Source organism: Cherax quadricarinatus, chromosome 5 (genome assembly GCF_038502225.1).
Source record: "Cherax quadricarinatus isolate ZL_2023a chromosome 5, ASM3850222v1, whole genome shotgun sequence".
NCBI classification, from domain to species: Eukaryota; Metazoa; Arthropoda; class Malacostraca; order Decapoda; family Parastacidae; genus Cherax; species Cherax quadricarinatus.
Window position 1 is genome coordinate 66,736,492 of NC_091296.1, and position 12,841 is coordinate 66,749,332.

General features: G+C 39.8%; 1 protein-coding gene across 4 annotated transcripts in view; it reads right to left on the reverse strand.

The window, feature by feature from the left end:
* Sec6 (Exocyst complex component Sec6) overlaps positions 1–12,841 on the reverse strand; it is a 93,681-nt gene that overhangs the window by 34,401 nt on the left and 46,439 nt on the right. For all 4 annotated transcript variants that reach the window (XM_053771427.2, XM_053771430.2, XM_053771426.2 and 1 more), the window contains exons 7-8: positions 3,484–3,639; positions 1,556–1,681 (exon numbers count right to left, since the gene is read on the reverse strand). In XM_053771427.2, coding sequence (XP_053627402.1) covers positions 1,556–1,681; positions 3,484–3,639 — 282 coding nt within the window. The remainder of the gene's footprint in view (positions 1–1,555; positions 1,682–3,483; positions 3,640–12,841) is intronic.

Genomic DNA, 12,841 nt, shown 5'->3' on the forward strand with positions numbered 1-12,841 from the left:
TGGCAAGATGGTGATGGAGTGAGTAATGGTGAAAGTGTTTCTTCTTTTTTTGAGTGATCCTATATCATTGAGAGATAGCTGGTGTGTTAAAAAAATGAGCTCTCTGTCATTACAAAATTGTGTTTACATAGGTGTTATAATTTTAAGTACCAACATTAACTCTTATTATTATTTCTAGGAATATAAGGGTTACAATTAATGCAGAACAATAATATTTCTTTTAGGTAGTAGGTTGGTAGACAGCAGCCGCCCAGGGAGGTACTACCGTCCTGCCAAGTGAGTGCAAAACGAAAGCCTGTAATCATTTTACATGATGGTAGGATTGCTGGTGTCCTTATTTCTGTCTCATAAACATGCAAGATTTCAGGTATGTCTTGCTACTTCTACTTACACATAGGTCACACTACACATACATGTACAAGCATATATATACACACCCCTCTGGGTTTTCTTCTATTTTCTTACTAGTTCTTGTTCTTGTTTATTTCCTCTTACCTCCATGGGGAAGTGGATCAGAATTCTTCTTCTGTAAGCCATGCGTGTTGTAAGAGGCGACTAAAATGCCAGGAGCAAGGGGCTAGTAACCCCTTCTTCTGTATATATTGCTAAATGTAAAAGGAGAAACTATCGTTTTTCCTTTTGGACCACCCCGCCTCGGTGGGATACGGCCGGTGTGTTGAAAGAAAGAAAGAATAATATTTCTTGTCATTTGCTCTATCTTGGTTATTACCTTGTCATATGGGAAAGAAACCATAAATTTTTTTTTTTTACAGTATGGTTTATTAAGAATATTATAGTATTAAAGAATGACATCCTTTTCTTCTTTAACATCACTACACAAAAATCAACAGTAAAAAAAAATTAGTATAAAACTACAACCACTTCTCCTAATGCAAACATTTTCTTAAGTTCATTTGCCTCATATTTACTATAAGTAATATTAACATCAAATTAAAGATTGCATAGGGTTTAAACCCATGGCAAGCAGGTCCTAGATTAACATCAGCTAACCAGACTTAACCAGTTATAAAACATATCACACAAATAAATAAACAATAATGAATAAGTATAGCCTCTCCTTACTTAGCGATGTGTTCGCTTACCGACGACTCGGACTTATGACGGGCTCTCTGACCAGCATGCACATCTAAATAATGTATATTAGAGCTGGTTTCCTCTATTTTGTTTATTACAATATACAGTACACTACTGTATAAACATTTAAAAATATACTAAAAATGCTATAAATGGTGCAAGGGTGACATTAAAGCAATATCAAAGATGGTTGATATAAACCCACTACCATTACAGTAAGCTCCTCGTTTAGTGACGAATTCATTTAGTGACGCAGTATTAGGAACAGAACTCTGTCGTTAAGTGAGAAGAGGCTGTATTTGATTATATTCTGATGCATGTCCAGAAAACAGGGAACAATGAAAAAGACTAAGAAAGCATAAAGTTTAACAAACATGGCAAAATTTGAAAGATGTCTGTGTAAGTCAGAGCTCATTTCAAAACTTTACAAGGCAACAGCATGGAGCAGTCAAGTACTTACATGATTGGCTAAACTCTTGTGGTACATCTGTACATAGCGGTTTGTGATATCATAATTTGGTGGGAAGCATGGCACACACAGTGACCTGATCACCTTCATGTCTTCAAGCAACAGCAGACGTATCACCTGAGACGTAAAATGATGCTCAGTTACAAACCGGAAACAATTCTGAGTGCATGAAAGAATATACTTAAGTCGCTCAAATTATACCGTCCTGCCAAGCGAGTGTAAAACGAAAGCCTGTAATTGTTTTACATGATGGTAGGATTGCTGGTGTCCTTTTTTCTGTTTCATAAACATGCAAGATTTCAGGTACGTCTTGCTACTTCTACTTACACTTAGGTCACACTACACATACATGTACAAGCATATATATACACACCCCTCTAGGTTTTCTTCTATTTTCTTACTAGTTCTTGTTCTTGTTTATTTCCTCTTACCTCCATGGGGAAGTGGAACAGAATTCTTCCTCCGTAAGCCATGTGTGTTGTCAGAGGTGACTAAAATGCCAGGAACAAGGGGCCAGTAACCCCTTCTCCTGTATATATTACTAAATGCAAAAAGAGAAACTTTCGTTTTTCTTTTTGGGCCACCCTGCCTTGGTGGGATACAGCCAGTTTGTTGAAAAAAAAAAAAAAGATTCCTAAAGAAAAAAAAAGCAGTGATGCTGTAGCAAGAAGCTAAGTCGACCTGCTCTCTCGACTGACAACTTTGCATACTATGTACAAGCTAGTGAAGTCTCTAGTCTACACACTTAACATTGTATGTGTAGATAAATCTGTGAGACTTTCCAATTGAAATCATACTGTATATGAGGTGCTTTAAGCAGCAATAATAATACATTCACTGAAGGTAAAATGGGTAAGAATTGTTCATCCTTGCAAGCTGAGCACAATTACCTGAGGTGTTGGGCAAAGCTAAGTTAACCAGATACAGGTGCTCCTCGACTTATGATGGGGTTACATCCTGACAAACCCATCGTAAGTCCAAAACACAGTTAAGTTGAATATGAATTTTTTTTAACACATCGGCCATCTCCCACCAAGGCAGGGTGACCCAAAATAGAAACACTTTCACCATCATTCACACAATCACTGTCTTTGCAGAGACACTTAGATACGACAGTTTAGAAGTCACTCCCAACAACCAATATCCCAAGCCCCTCCTTCCCACCTACTGTTACTGAATAAGTAAATAATTAATTACTGTAACTAAATACTAATAATGAAAAGTAAATAAATGAATACAAGTTACGGCCTTACCGCCTTCATGATGGATAATTATCTTAGAGTTTCACCTCCAAAGTAATCATAAAGTCGAAATATCATAAGTCAAACAATCTCAGCCTGGGAGCCTTTATGAACCAGCTCATATACATGTATTTAAAATACCTGTCACTTGCAGGAAAGTATAGAGAGCTTGTCTGCTTTCATGACCTACCTGAGGCATTAATACAAGTTATATCTCACCCTGTTTTTTCCATGGGTTGTCACACACACCACCACATTCCACCACTCAGCACCACCACCCCCCTACTCATCTCTACACTTTCCCAATCATCATCATCATCCTCTACCACTACCCACTACTCCCCAAAGTTCACCATACACACAACTGATCTCCAATGTATACCAAATATTTAACTTAAAAAAGTCAAGTATTCAAGAGAACCTTCATGGATGTATCACCAGTTGCAAAAGGCTCAAAAATGTATCCCACAACAATTACTGGGATTTCACTGTACAGAATTTACCTTGTCGAGTTTGTATGGGTTGAACTCCAACTCCACATCTTAATATGCCATACATTTCTGAATCTATTAAAACATTTTACAATGGGTTGGAAGAGCTCAACCACCAATGATCCCACTATCAATCTTACACTTGATACATTGCATATAGTAAGCATTGTACATATACACTCTTTACCTCAAGATGTTTTATTAGCCAGTTTTTACTTCCTTCTCGATCTTCAAACATATTTCCTTCTATACGCTCTGCTGCAGCTTCTTTAAGTACTGTTAATGTTCTTTCCTTCCATTTCTTGGGACGACCAGGAGGTAAAAAGCCTGATCCCTTTTGACGCTGAAAAAAAAATGTTTAATCGCTAATTGAGATGGTATAATAATTTAGCTTTTTGGGATGTGATGTATGTATGTGTGTATGTGAAGTGTGAGCAAGATAACATTAGCAAAGGAATGTAGGGAAACTGGTTACCCAGATTTGGGTTCTGGAGGTAGGAAGTATGGTGAGGCGAGGTGGACAGTACAGTGAGTTAGAAAGCATAATGAATTGGGAAGTATAATGAGGTGAGAAGTACAGTGAGGTGAGAAATACAGTGAGGTAGGAAGTACAGTGAGGTGGAAAGTACATTGTCTGCACTTGCAAGGATTAATGGAAACTTTGAACTTCAGAGAGATAACCTAAATGAAAGATGATGAATGTGTTTCCTTTGTTTGGAAAGTTGCCTCTCAGGTAACACACATTCATGCAGCACATTATCACCAAAACAGTAATGCATGAGGAAAACTGGTATATTATGCCATAAAAATCTTTGGGAAGAAATGCAAACAGCCCATGTTACCCTCAATTCCTGCAAGAACACACTGTGGGATATGTTCCCTCCACTCGTAGTTAGCCTATGGGCAGTTCATTGTTTTTCGGAGGGAAGACCTCTTGTCACTATGATAAAAACAACCTCCCATGCTCCAGTTACCAGGCAGGTGAGTCCCATACCTTTCTCTGTCCTTGGTGAAGAGAGCAAGTTTGGATCTTTTCACCTCATCATCTTATCTCTTTATATTAACCATGGCACCCAAGGGAAATATTAATTATGTCCTTGGCCCACTACTCTTTCTCATTTACATCAATGACCTTCCCAACACATCTCAACTCCTTAAACCAGTTCTAGTCGCAAATGACACTACTTGCGTCTTCTCTCACTCAAACCCATCCTTGCTTAGAGACACCGTTAACAACAACCTACTAAAAATATCTTTGTGGATGATGACCAACAAACTCACTTTCAATACTGTACAGTGGACCCACGCATACCGTTGGCATCACATAACGTTTAATCCGCATACCGCTCGCTTTTATCGCAAAAATTTTGCCTCGCATACCGCTCAAAAACCCGCTCACCGCTGTTCATCCGAGACGCGTCTAATGTGCGCCCTTAGCCAGCCTCACATGTGCCGCTGGTGGCATTGTTTACCAGCCAGCCTCCGCGGTAACATCCAAGCATACAATCGGAACATTTCGTATTATTACAGTGTTTTTGGTGATTTTATCTGTAAAATAAGTGACCATGGGCCCCAAGAAAGCTTCTAGTGCCAACCCTACAGCAATAAGGGTGAGAATTACTATAGAGATGAAGAAAGAGATCACTGATAAGTATGAAAGTGGAGTGCGTGTCGCCGACCTGGCCAGGTTGTACAAGAAACCCCAATCAACCATCGCTACTATTGTGGGCAACAGAAAGGCAATCAAGGAACCTGTTCTTGCCAAAGGTTTAACTGTGTTTTCGAAACAGAGATCGCAAGTGATGGAAGATGTTGAGAGACTCTTATTGGTGTGGATAAATGAAAAAACAGCTAGCAGGAGATAGCGTCTCTCAAGTGATCATAAGCGAAAAGGCTAGGAAGTTGCATGAGGATTTAATTAAAAAAATGCCTGCAACTAGTGATGATGTGAGTGAATTTAAGGCCAGCAAAGGTTGGTTTGAGAGATTTAAGAAGCGTAGTGGCATACATAGTGTGATAAGGCATGGTGAGGCTGCCAGTTCGGACCACAAAGCAGCTGAAAAATATGTGCAGGAATTCAAGGAGTACATAGACAGTGAAGGACTGAAACCTGAACAAGTGTTTAATTGTGATAAAACAGGCCTGTTTTGGAAGAAAATGCCAAGCAAGACCTACATTACTCAGGAGGAAAAGGCACTCCCAGGACATAAGCCTATGAAAGACAGGCTTACTTTGTTGATGTGTTCCAATGCTACTGGTGATTGCAAAGTGAAGCCTTTATTAGTGTATCACTCTGAAACTCCCAGACCGTTCAGGCAAAAGAATGTCCTCCTCAAGGAGAATTTGTGTGTGCTGTGGAGGGCAAACAGTAAGGCATGGGTCACTAGGGACTTTTTCTATGACTGGTTACACCATGCATTTGCCCCCAATGTGAAAGATTACCTAACTGAAAAGAAATTAGAACTTAAGTGCCTCCTGGTGTTAGACAATGCCCCTGGTCATCCTACAGACGTGGCAGAGCGACTTTATGGGGACATGAAATTCATTAAGGTGAAGTTTTTGCCTCCTAATACCACTCCTCTCCTGCACCCCATGGACCAGCAGGTTATTGCAAACTTCAAAAAACTGTACACAAAAGCTCTGTTTGAAAGGTGCTTTGTAGTGACGTCAGAAACTCAACTGACTCTAAGAGAGTTTTGGAGAGAGCACTTTAATATCCTCAATTGTGTAAACCTTATAGGTAAGGCTTGGGAGGGAGTGACTAAGAAGACCTTGAACTCTGCTTGGAAGAAACTGTGGCCAGAATGTATAGACAAAAGGGATTTTGAAGGGTTTGAGGCTAACCCTGAGAGGATTATGCCAGTTGAGGAATCCATTGTGGCATTGGGAAAGTCCTTGGGGTTGGAGGTTAGTGGGGAGGATGTGGAAGAGTTGGTGGAGGAGGACAATGAAGAACTAACCACTGATGAGCTGATAGATCAACTTCAACAGCAAGAGGCCATACCTGAGGAAACTGGTTCAGAGGAGGGGAGAGAGAAATTGAAGAAGTTGCCTACTACAAAGATTAAGGAAATCTGTGTAATGTGGCTGAAAGTGCAAACCATTTATGGATGAGAATCACCCTCACACAGCTATTGCAAGCCGTGCTGGTGATTATTACACTGACAATGTTGTGAAACACTTTAGGGAGGTCATAAAAGAACGAGAGGTACAGGCCACTATGGACAGATATGTTGTGCGAAAGAAGTCCAGTGACTCTGAAGCTGGTCCTAGTGGCATTAAAAGAAGAAGGGAAGTAACCCCAGAAAAGGACTCGACACCTCAAGTCTTAATGGAAGGGGATTCCCCTTCTAAACACTAACACTCTCTCTCCCCTCCTCCCATCCCATCAATCATCACCAGATCTTCAATAAAAGTAAGTGTCATGTAATTGTGCATGCCTTTTTCAGTTTGTGTGTATTAAAATTAACATTTCATGTGGTAAAATTTTTTTTTTTTCATACTTTTGGGTGTCTTGCATGGATTAATTTGATTTCCATTATTTCTTATGGGGAAAATTCATTCGCATACCGATCATTTCGCATAACAATGAGCCGTCTTGCACAGATTAAAATCGCTATGCGGGGGTCCACTGTATAGGCAAAACCTACTTCATGCTGTTTGGAAACAAGTTTTAAATATCCAACTTAACATATTAATTAATAGATCCCCATAACAAGACACGCTGAGGGAAAATTTTTAGGTCTTCACCTTGACTGCAACCTTAAGTTTCAGACCCACATCCAACATACTATATCCAAGAAAGTATCCAAAACAGTAGGCATACAGTACCATGTACAGTGGGCCCTCGACTAATGGCTGCATCGGCTAACGCCAAAATCAGCTAACGGCTCTCTCTTTGGCATTAATATATTGACTCGACCAACACCAAAAAACTTGGCTAAAGGCTTTTGTCCCGAACGCGTCCACACGGCCTGAGCGGGCCCGGCCACTCCAAGACTCCATGTATAGCCAGTTTGACATTGTTTACAAGCCGTTACAGTCGATTCCATGCATGCATGCGATATATTTTGTATTATTCCATTGCTTTTAGTGCCTGCAACTGCTAAATAAGCCACCATGCACCTCAAGAAAGCTTCTAGTGCCAACCCTGTGGTAAGAACATAAGAAAGAAGGAACACTGCAACAGGCCTACTGACCCATGCGGAGCAGGTCCACATCCCCCCCCCCCAGATTAGACCAATGCCCCACCCACCCCAGATTAGACCAATGACCCCCCCGGATTAGCCCAATGACCCATCCAGTCTGGTTACCTCCACTCAAGGATGGAGCACTGCACCAGACCCAGCAGCACAAGTTAGTCAGGTCCAACTCACACCCACCCACACCCACTCATGTATTTATCTAACCTATTTTTAAAACTACACAACGTTTTAGCCTCAATAACTGTACTCAGGAGTTTGTTCCACTCATCTGCAACTCTATTACCAAACCAGTGCTTTCCTATATCCTTCCTGAATCTGAATTTTTCCAACTTGAAACCATTGCTGCAAGTCCTGTCTTGGCTGGAAATTTTCAGCACGCTATTTACATCTCCTTTATTTATTCCTGTTTTCCATTTATACACCTCGATCATATCCCCCCTAATTCTACGCCTTTTGATAGAGTGCAGATTTAGGGCCCTCAGTCTATCCTCATAGGGAAGATTTCTGATACATGGGATCATCTTTGTCATCCACCTCTGTACGTTTTCCAGAGCATTTATATCCATTCTGTAATACGGTGACCAGAACTGAGCAGCATAGTCTAAATGAGGCCTAACCAAGGATATATAGAGTTGAAGAACAACCTGAGGACTTCTATTATTTATACTTCTAGATATGAAGCCAAGAATTCTGTTATCTTTATTGCGAACACTAATGCACTGCTGTCTTGGTTTTAGATTACTGCTAACCAGAATGCCTAAATCCTTTTCACAATCAGTAGTATTATAATCTACATTATTTAGTTTATATGTGGCATGGTTATTTAACTGTCCAACATTTAGAACTTTGCATTTGTCAATATTAAACTGCATCTGCCACTTCTCCGATCATTGCATCAGTCTATTCAAATCATCCTGGAGTGCTCTAGTGTTCTCATTAGAATGAATTGGACAGCCTATTTTGGTATCATCAGCAAAATTGCTTATGTCGCTATTTATTCCCTCATCTATGTCATTTATGTAAATTGTGAACAACAATGGGCACAACACTGACCCCTGAGGAACACCGCTTATGATGTGCCCCATTCTGATTTCTCCCCATTTATGCAAACTCTCTGCTGTCTATTTGTCAGCCATGCCTCTACCCAGGAAAAAATTTCTCCTTCTATTCCATGTGCCTTAAGTTTCCTCAATAGCCTCTGGTGTGGAACTTTATCGAAAGCCTTACTGAAGTCCATATACACAATATCATATTCATTACCATGATCTACCTCCTCAAACACCTTAGTGAAAAAAGTTAGTAAATTCGTAAGACAGGAACGCCCCTTTGTATAGCCATGTTGAGATTCATTAATCAATCTGTGCCTCTCAAGATGGCTACGAATTGCTTCGGCAATTATTGATTCCATAAATTTTCCCACTATGGAGGTAAGGCTTATTGGTCTATAGTTCGAAGCCAAGGACCTGTCACTTGCCTTGTAAATAGGTATTACATTTGCCATTTTCCACTTATCAGGCACTATGCCAGTTTGTAGTGATATGTTAAAAAGATTAGCCAAAGGTATGCTAAGTTCCTCTTTACATTCCCTTAACACCCTTGCAAACAGTTCATCAGGGCCTGGGGATTTGTTAGGTTTTAGTTTCTCTATTTGTCTGAGGATCATGTCACTAGTTACCGCAATTGTACATAGTTTATCATCATCCTGTTCTACATAATCTATTATTTCAGGAATATCACTAGTATTTTCCTGGGTGAAAACTGAGAGGAAGTAGGTACTGAGAATTTCACACATATCCTTATCACTGTCAGTGATCTGTCCAGAGTTACTCTTAAGTGGGCCAATCTTGTCCCTAATCTTACTTCTGTATACCTGAAAGAACCCTTTTGGGTTAGTCTTTGAATCCCTTGCGACCTTAGCCTCATAATCCCTTTTCGCTTTTCTTATTCCTTTCTTTATTTCTCTCTTTAATTGAATATATTGATTTTTTAACTGCCCATCCCCTCTTTTGATATGCCTATATATGCCTCTCTTTTGACCAATGAGATGTTTTAATCTATTGTTCATCCATTTGGGATTATTTTTGTTAGATCTAATTTCCCTACTCGGAACAAAAGTTGTCTGGACAGCTAGAACTATGCTCTGAAAAACGTCATATTGGCAACCAAGATCACCTACCTGACCCATAGTCAGGACATTCCAATTTAGCCCACCCAGGTAATTTTTCAGTCTCATGAATTCGGCCAAGCGAAAATCTGGGACAGAGATTTGATTGCAGTTATCTGGGTAATTCCATGATATATTGAAACTAAGTGATTTGTGATCACTTTCCCCAAGCTCATCATTAACCTCAAGATTATTAATTAGTGAATCTTTGTTGGCAAGAACCAAGTCAAGCAGATTGTTTCCTCTAGTTGGTTCTGTCACAACCTGTTCTAAAAAGCAATCCTGAACCATATCAAGAAAGTCACTACACTCAAGATTTCCTCTCACATTGTTCCAATCAATTTGTCTAAAGTTAAAATCTCCCATTATCACAACATTTTCATATCTAGATGCCTTATGAATTTTGTGTACTATCAAATTAAAAAAAAAGAGATACACGTAATAGAAAAGTACGAAAGTGGAGAGCGTATCTCAGAGTTGGAAAGGTTATATAACAAACCCAATTCAACCATCACTACTATCTTGGCCAACAGAAAGGCAATCAAGGAAGCTGTTATTGCGAAAGGTGCAAGTATACACCTACCATCCGACTTACGACCGAGTTCGGTTCCGAGAAACCGGTCCTAAGTTGAAATGGTCCTAAGTCAAACTTTATTACTGAATATCAACAAAACATTTTTGTAATGACTTTATTTTATGGTTTTATTTAGGTATTTCATGTTTTACTTTACTTTTTATGTTGTTAGTACTGTATTTTATACTGTAAGGTTTAGGATAAACACTGTGTACAACACAAATAGTTGTTTATTTCCCAGAAATTTGGCATAAAAAACACGGTCGTAAGTCGAGCAGGTCGTAAGTCGGATGGTAGGTGTATTTTCAAAACAGAGATCGCAAATACATGTACTCAAAGATGTGGAGAGACTGTTGTTGGTGTGGATAAACGAAAAACAGTTATCAGGAGATAGTGTTTCTCAGTCAATAATATGTGAAAAGGCAAGATAGTTGCATGATGATCTCATTAAGAAAATGCCTCCAAATAGTGCTGCTGTTGATGAATTTAAGGCCAGCAAAGGCTGGTTTGAGAGATTTAAGAATCTCAGTGGCATACACAGTGTGATAAGGCATGGTGAGGCTGCCAGTTCAGACAAAAAAGTGACTGAAAAATATGTGCAGGACTTTAAGGAGTACATAGACACTGAAAAATTAAAACCCCAACAAGTGCTTGTGACAAAACAGGCCTGTTTTGGAAGAAAATGCCAAACAGGACCTACATTACTCAGGAGGAAAAGGCACTCCAAGGACACAAGCCTAGGAAAGACAGGGTAACACTCATGTTTTGTAGTAATGCTAGTGGTGATTGCAGAGTGAAGCCTTTACTCGTGTATCACTCTGAAACTCCCAGTGTGTTCAAGAAAAACAATGTCATCAAGACTAAATTGTGTGTGATGTGGAGAGCAAACAGTAAGGCATGGGTCACTAAGGACATTTTCTTGGACTGGTTCTAGGATGTGTTTGGCCCCACTGTGAAAAAGTACCTCCTGGAAAATAAATTATCACTCAAGTACTTCCTGGTAATGGACAATGCTCCTGCTCATCCTCACAACCTGCAAGAGCAAACTGTGGGGGAGTTGAGCTTCATCAAAGTGAAGTTTTTGCCTCCTAATACCACTCCTCTCCTCCAGACCATAGACCAGAAAGTCATTTCAAACTTCAGAAAACTGTACACCAAAGCAGTGTTTGAAAACTGCTTTGAAGTGACCTCAAACACTGAATTGACCATAAGAGAGTTCTTGAAAGATCACTTCAGTAGCCTCAGTTGCATAAACCTTATAGGTAAGGCTTGGGAGGGAGTGACTTGCAGGACTTTGAACTCTGCTTGGAGAAAATTATGGCCACAATGTGTACAAGAAAGGGATTTTGAAGGGTTTGGGGCTAACTCTCAGGAGCCTATGCCAGTTGTGGAATCTATTGTGGCATTGGGGAAGTTCATGGGACTGGAGGTTTGTGGTGAGGATGTGGAAGCGTTGGTGGAGGACGACGGTGAAGAGCTAACCACTACAGAGCTGCAAGAGCTTCAGGTGCAACAGCAACAGATCACAGCTCAGGAATTTCCTTCAGAGGAGGAGGAATAGAGACGGAGGAAGTTGCCTTCATCAAAGATTAAGGAAATATACACAAATAACCCGCACATAGAAGAGAGGAGCTTACGACGACGTTTTGGTCTGACTTGGACCATTGTAAATGGTCTAAGTCGGACTGAAACGTCGTCGTAAGCTCCTCTCTTCTATGTTCAGGTTATATGTGTATTGTTTCAGTCAGGGTATTGTGCCTTTTTATTTTAAGGAAATGTGTACAATATTTTCAAAGGTGCAAGCATTTATGGATGAATATTATCCTGACATTGTTGTTGCAAGTCGTATTGGCAGCATGTACAATGACACTCGTGTATCCCATTTTAGGGAAATCTTACAGGGACGTGAGAAACAGAGCTCTCTGGACAGATATTTTGTGCAACAGGGGTCCAATGACTATCGAGCTGGTTCTAGTGGCATTAAAAAACCAAGAAGAGAGGTAACCCCAGAAAAAGACTTGGTACTTGAAGTCTTTATGGAAGGGGATTCCCCTTCCAAACAAGAGAACACCTTCATCATCTCCCCTCCTGTCTCATCACTCATCAACAAGTCCACAATAAAGATAAGCGTCATTTAAGTAATGTTTATTTTGCATGTATCATTGTTTTCTGTGTAAGGAAATGTATATTTCATGTAAAAAAAATTATTTTGTTTAATACTGTTGGGTGTCTGGAATGGATTAATTGGATTTCGATTATTTCTCATGGGGAAAATTAATTCGGCTAAAGGCTAGCTCTCTGGAATGGATTAAAGGCGTTAGCTGAGGGTCCACTGTACCCCAAACAGCACTACAGTGGACCCCCGGTTAACGATTTTAATCCGTGCAAGAGGGATAATTGTTATGCGAAATAATCGTTATGCGAATGAATTTTCCCCATAAGAAATAATGGAAATAAAATTAATCCGTGCAAGACGCCCAAAAGTATGAAAAAAATTTTTTTTTACCACATGAAATGTTAATTTTAATACACACAAACTGAAAAAGGCATGCACAATTAAATGACACTTACTTTTATTGAAGATCTGGTGATGATTGATGGG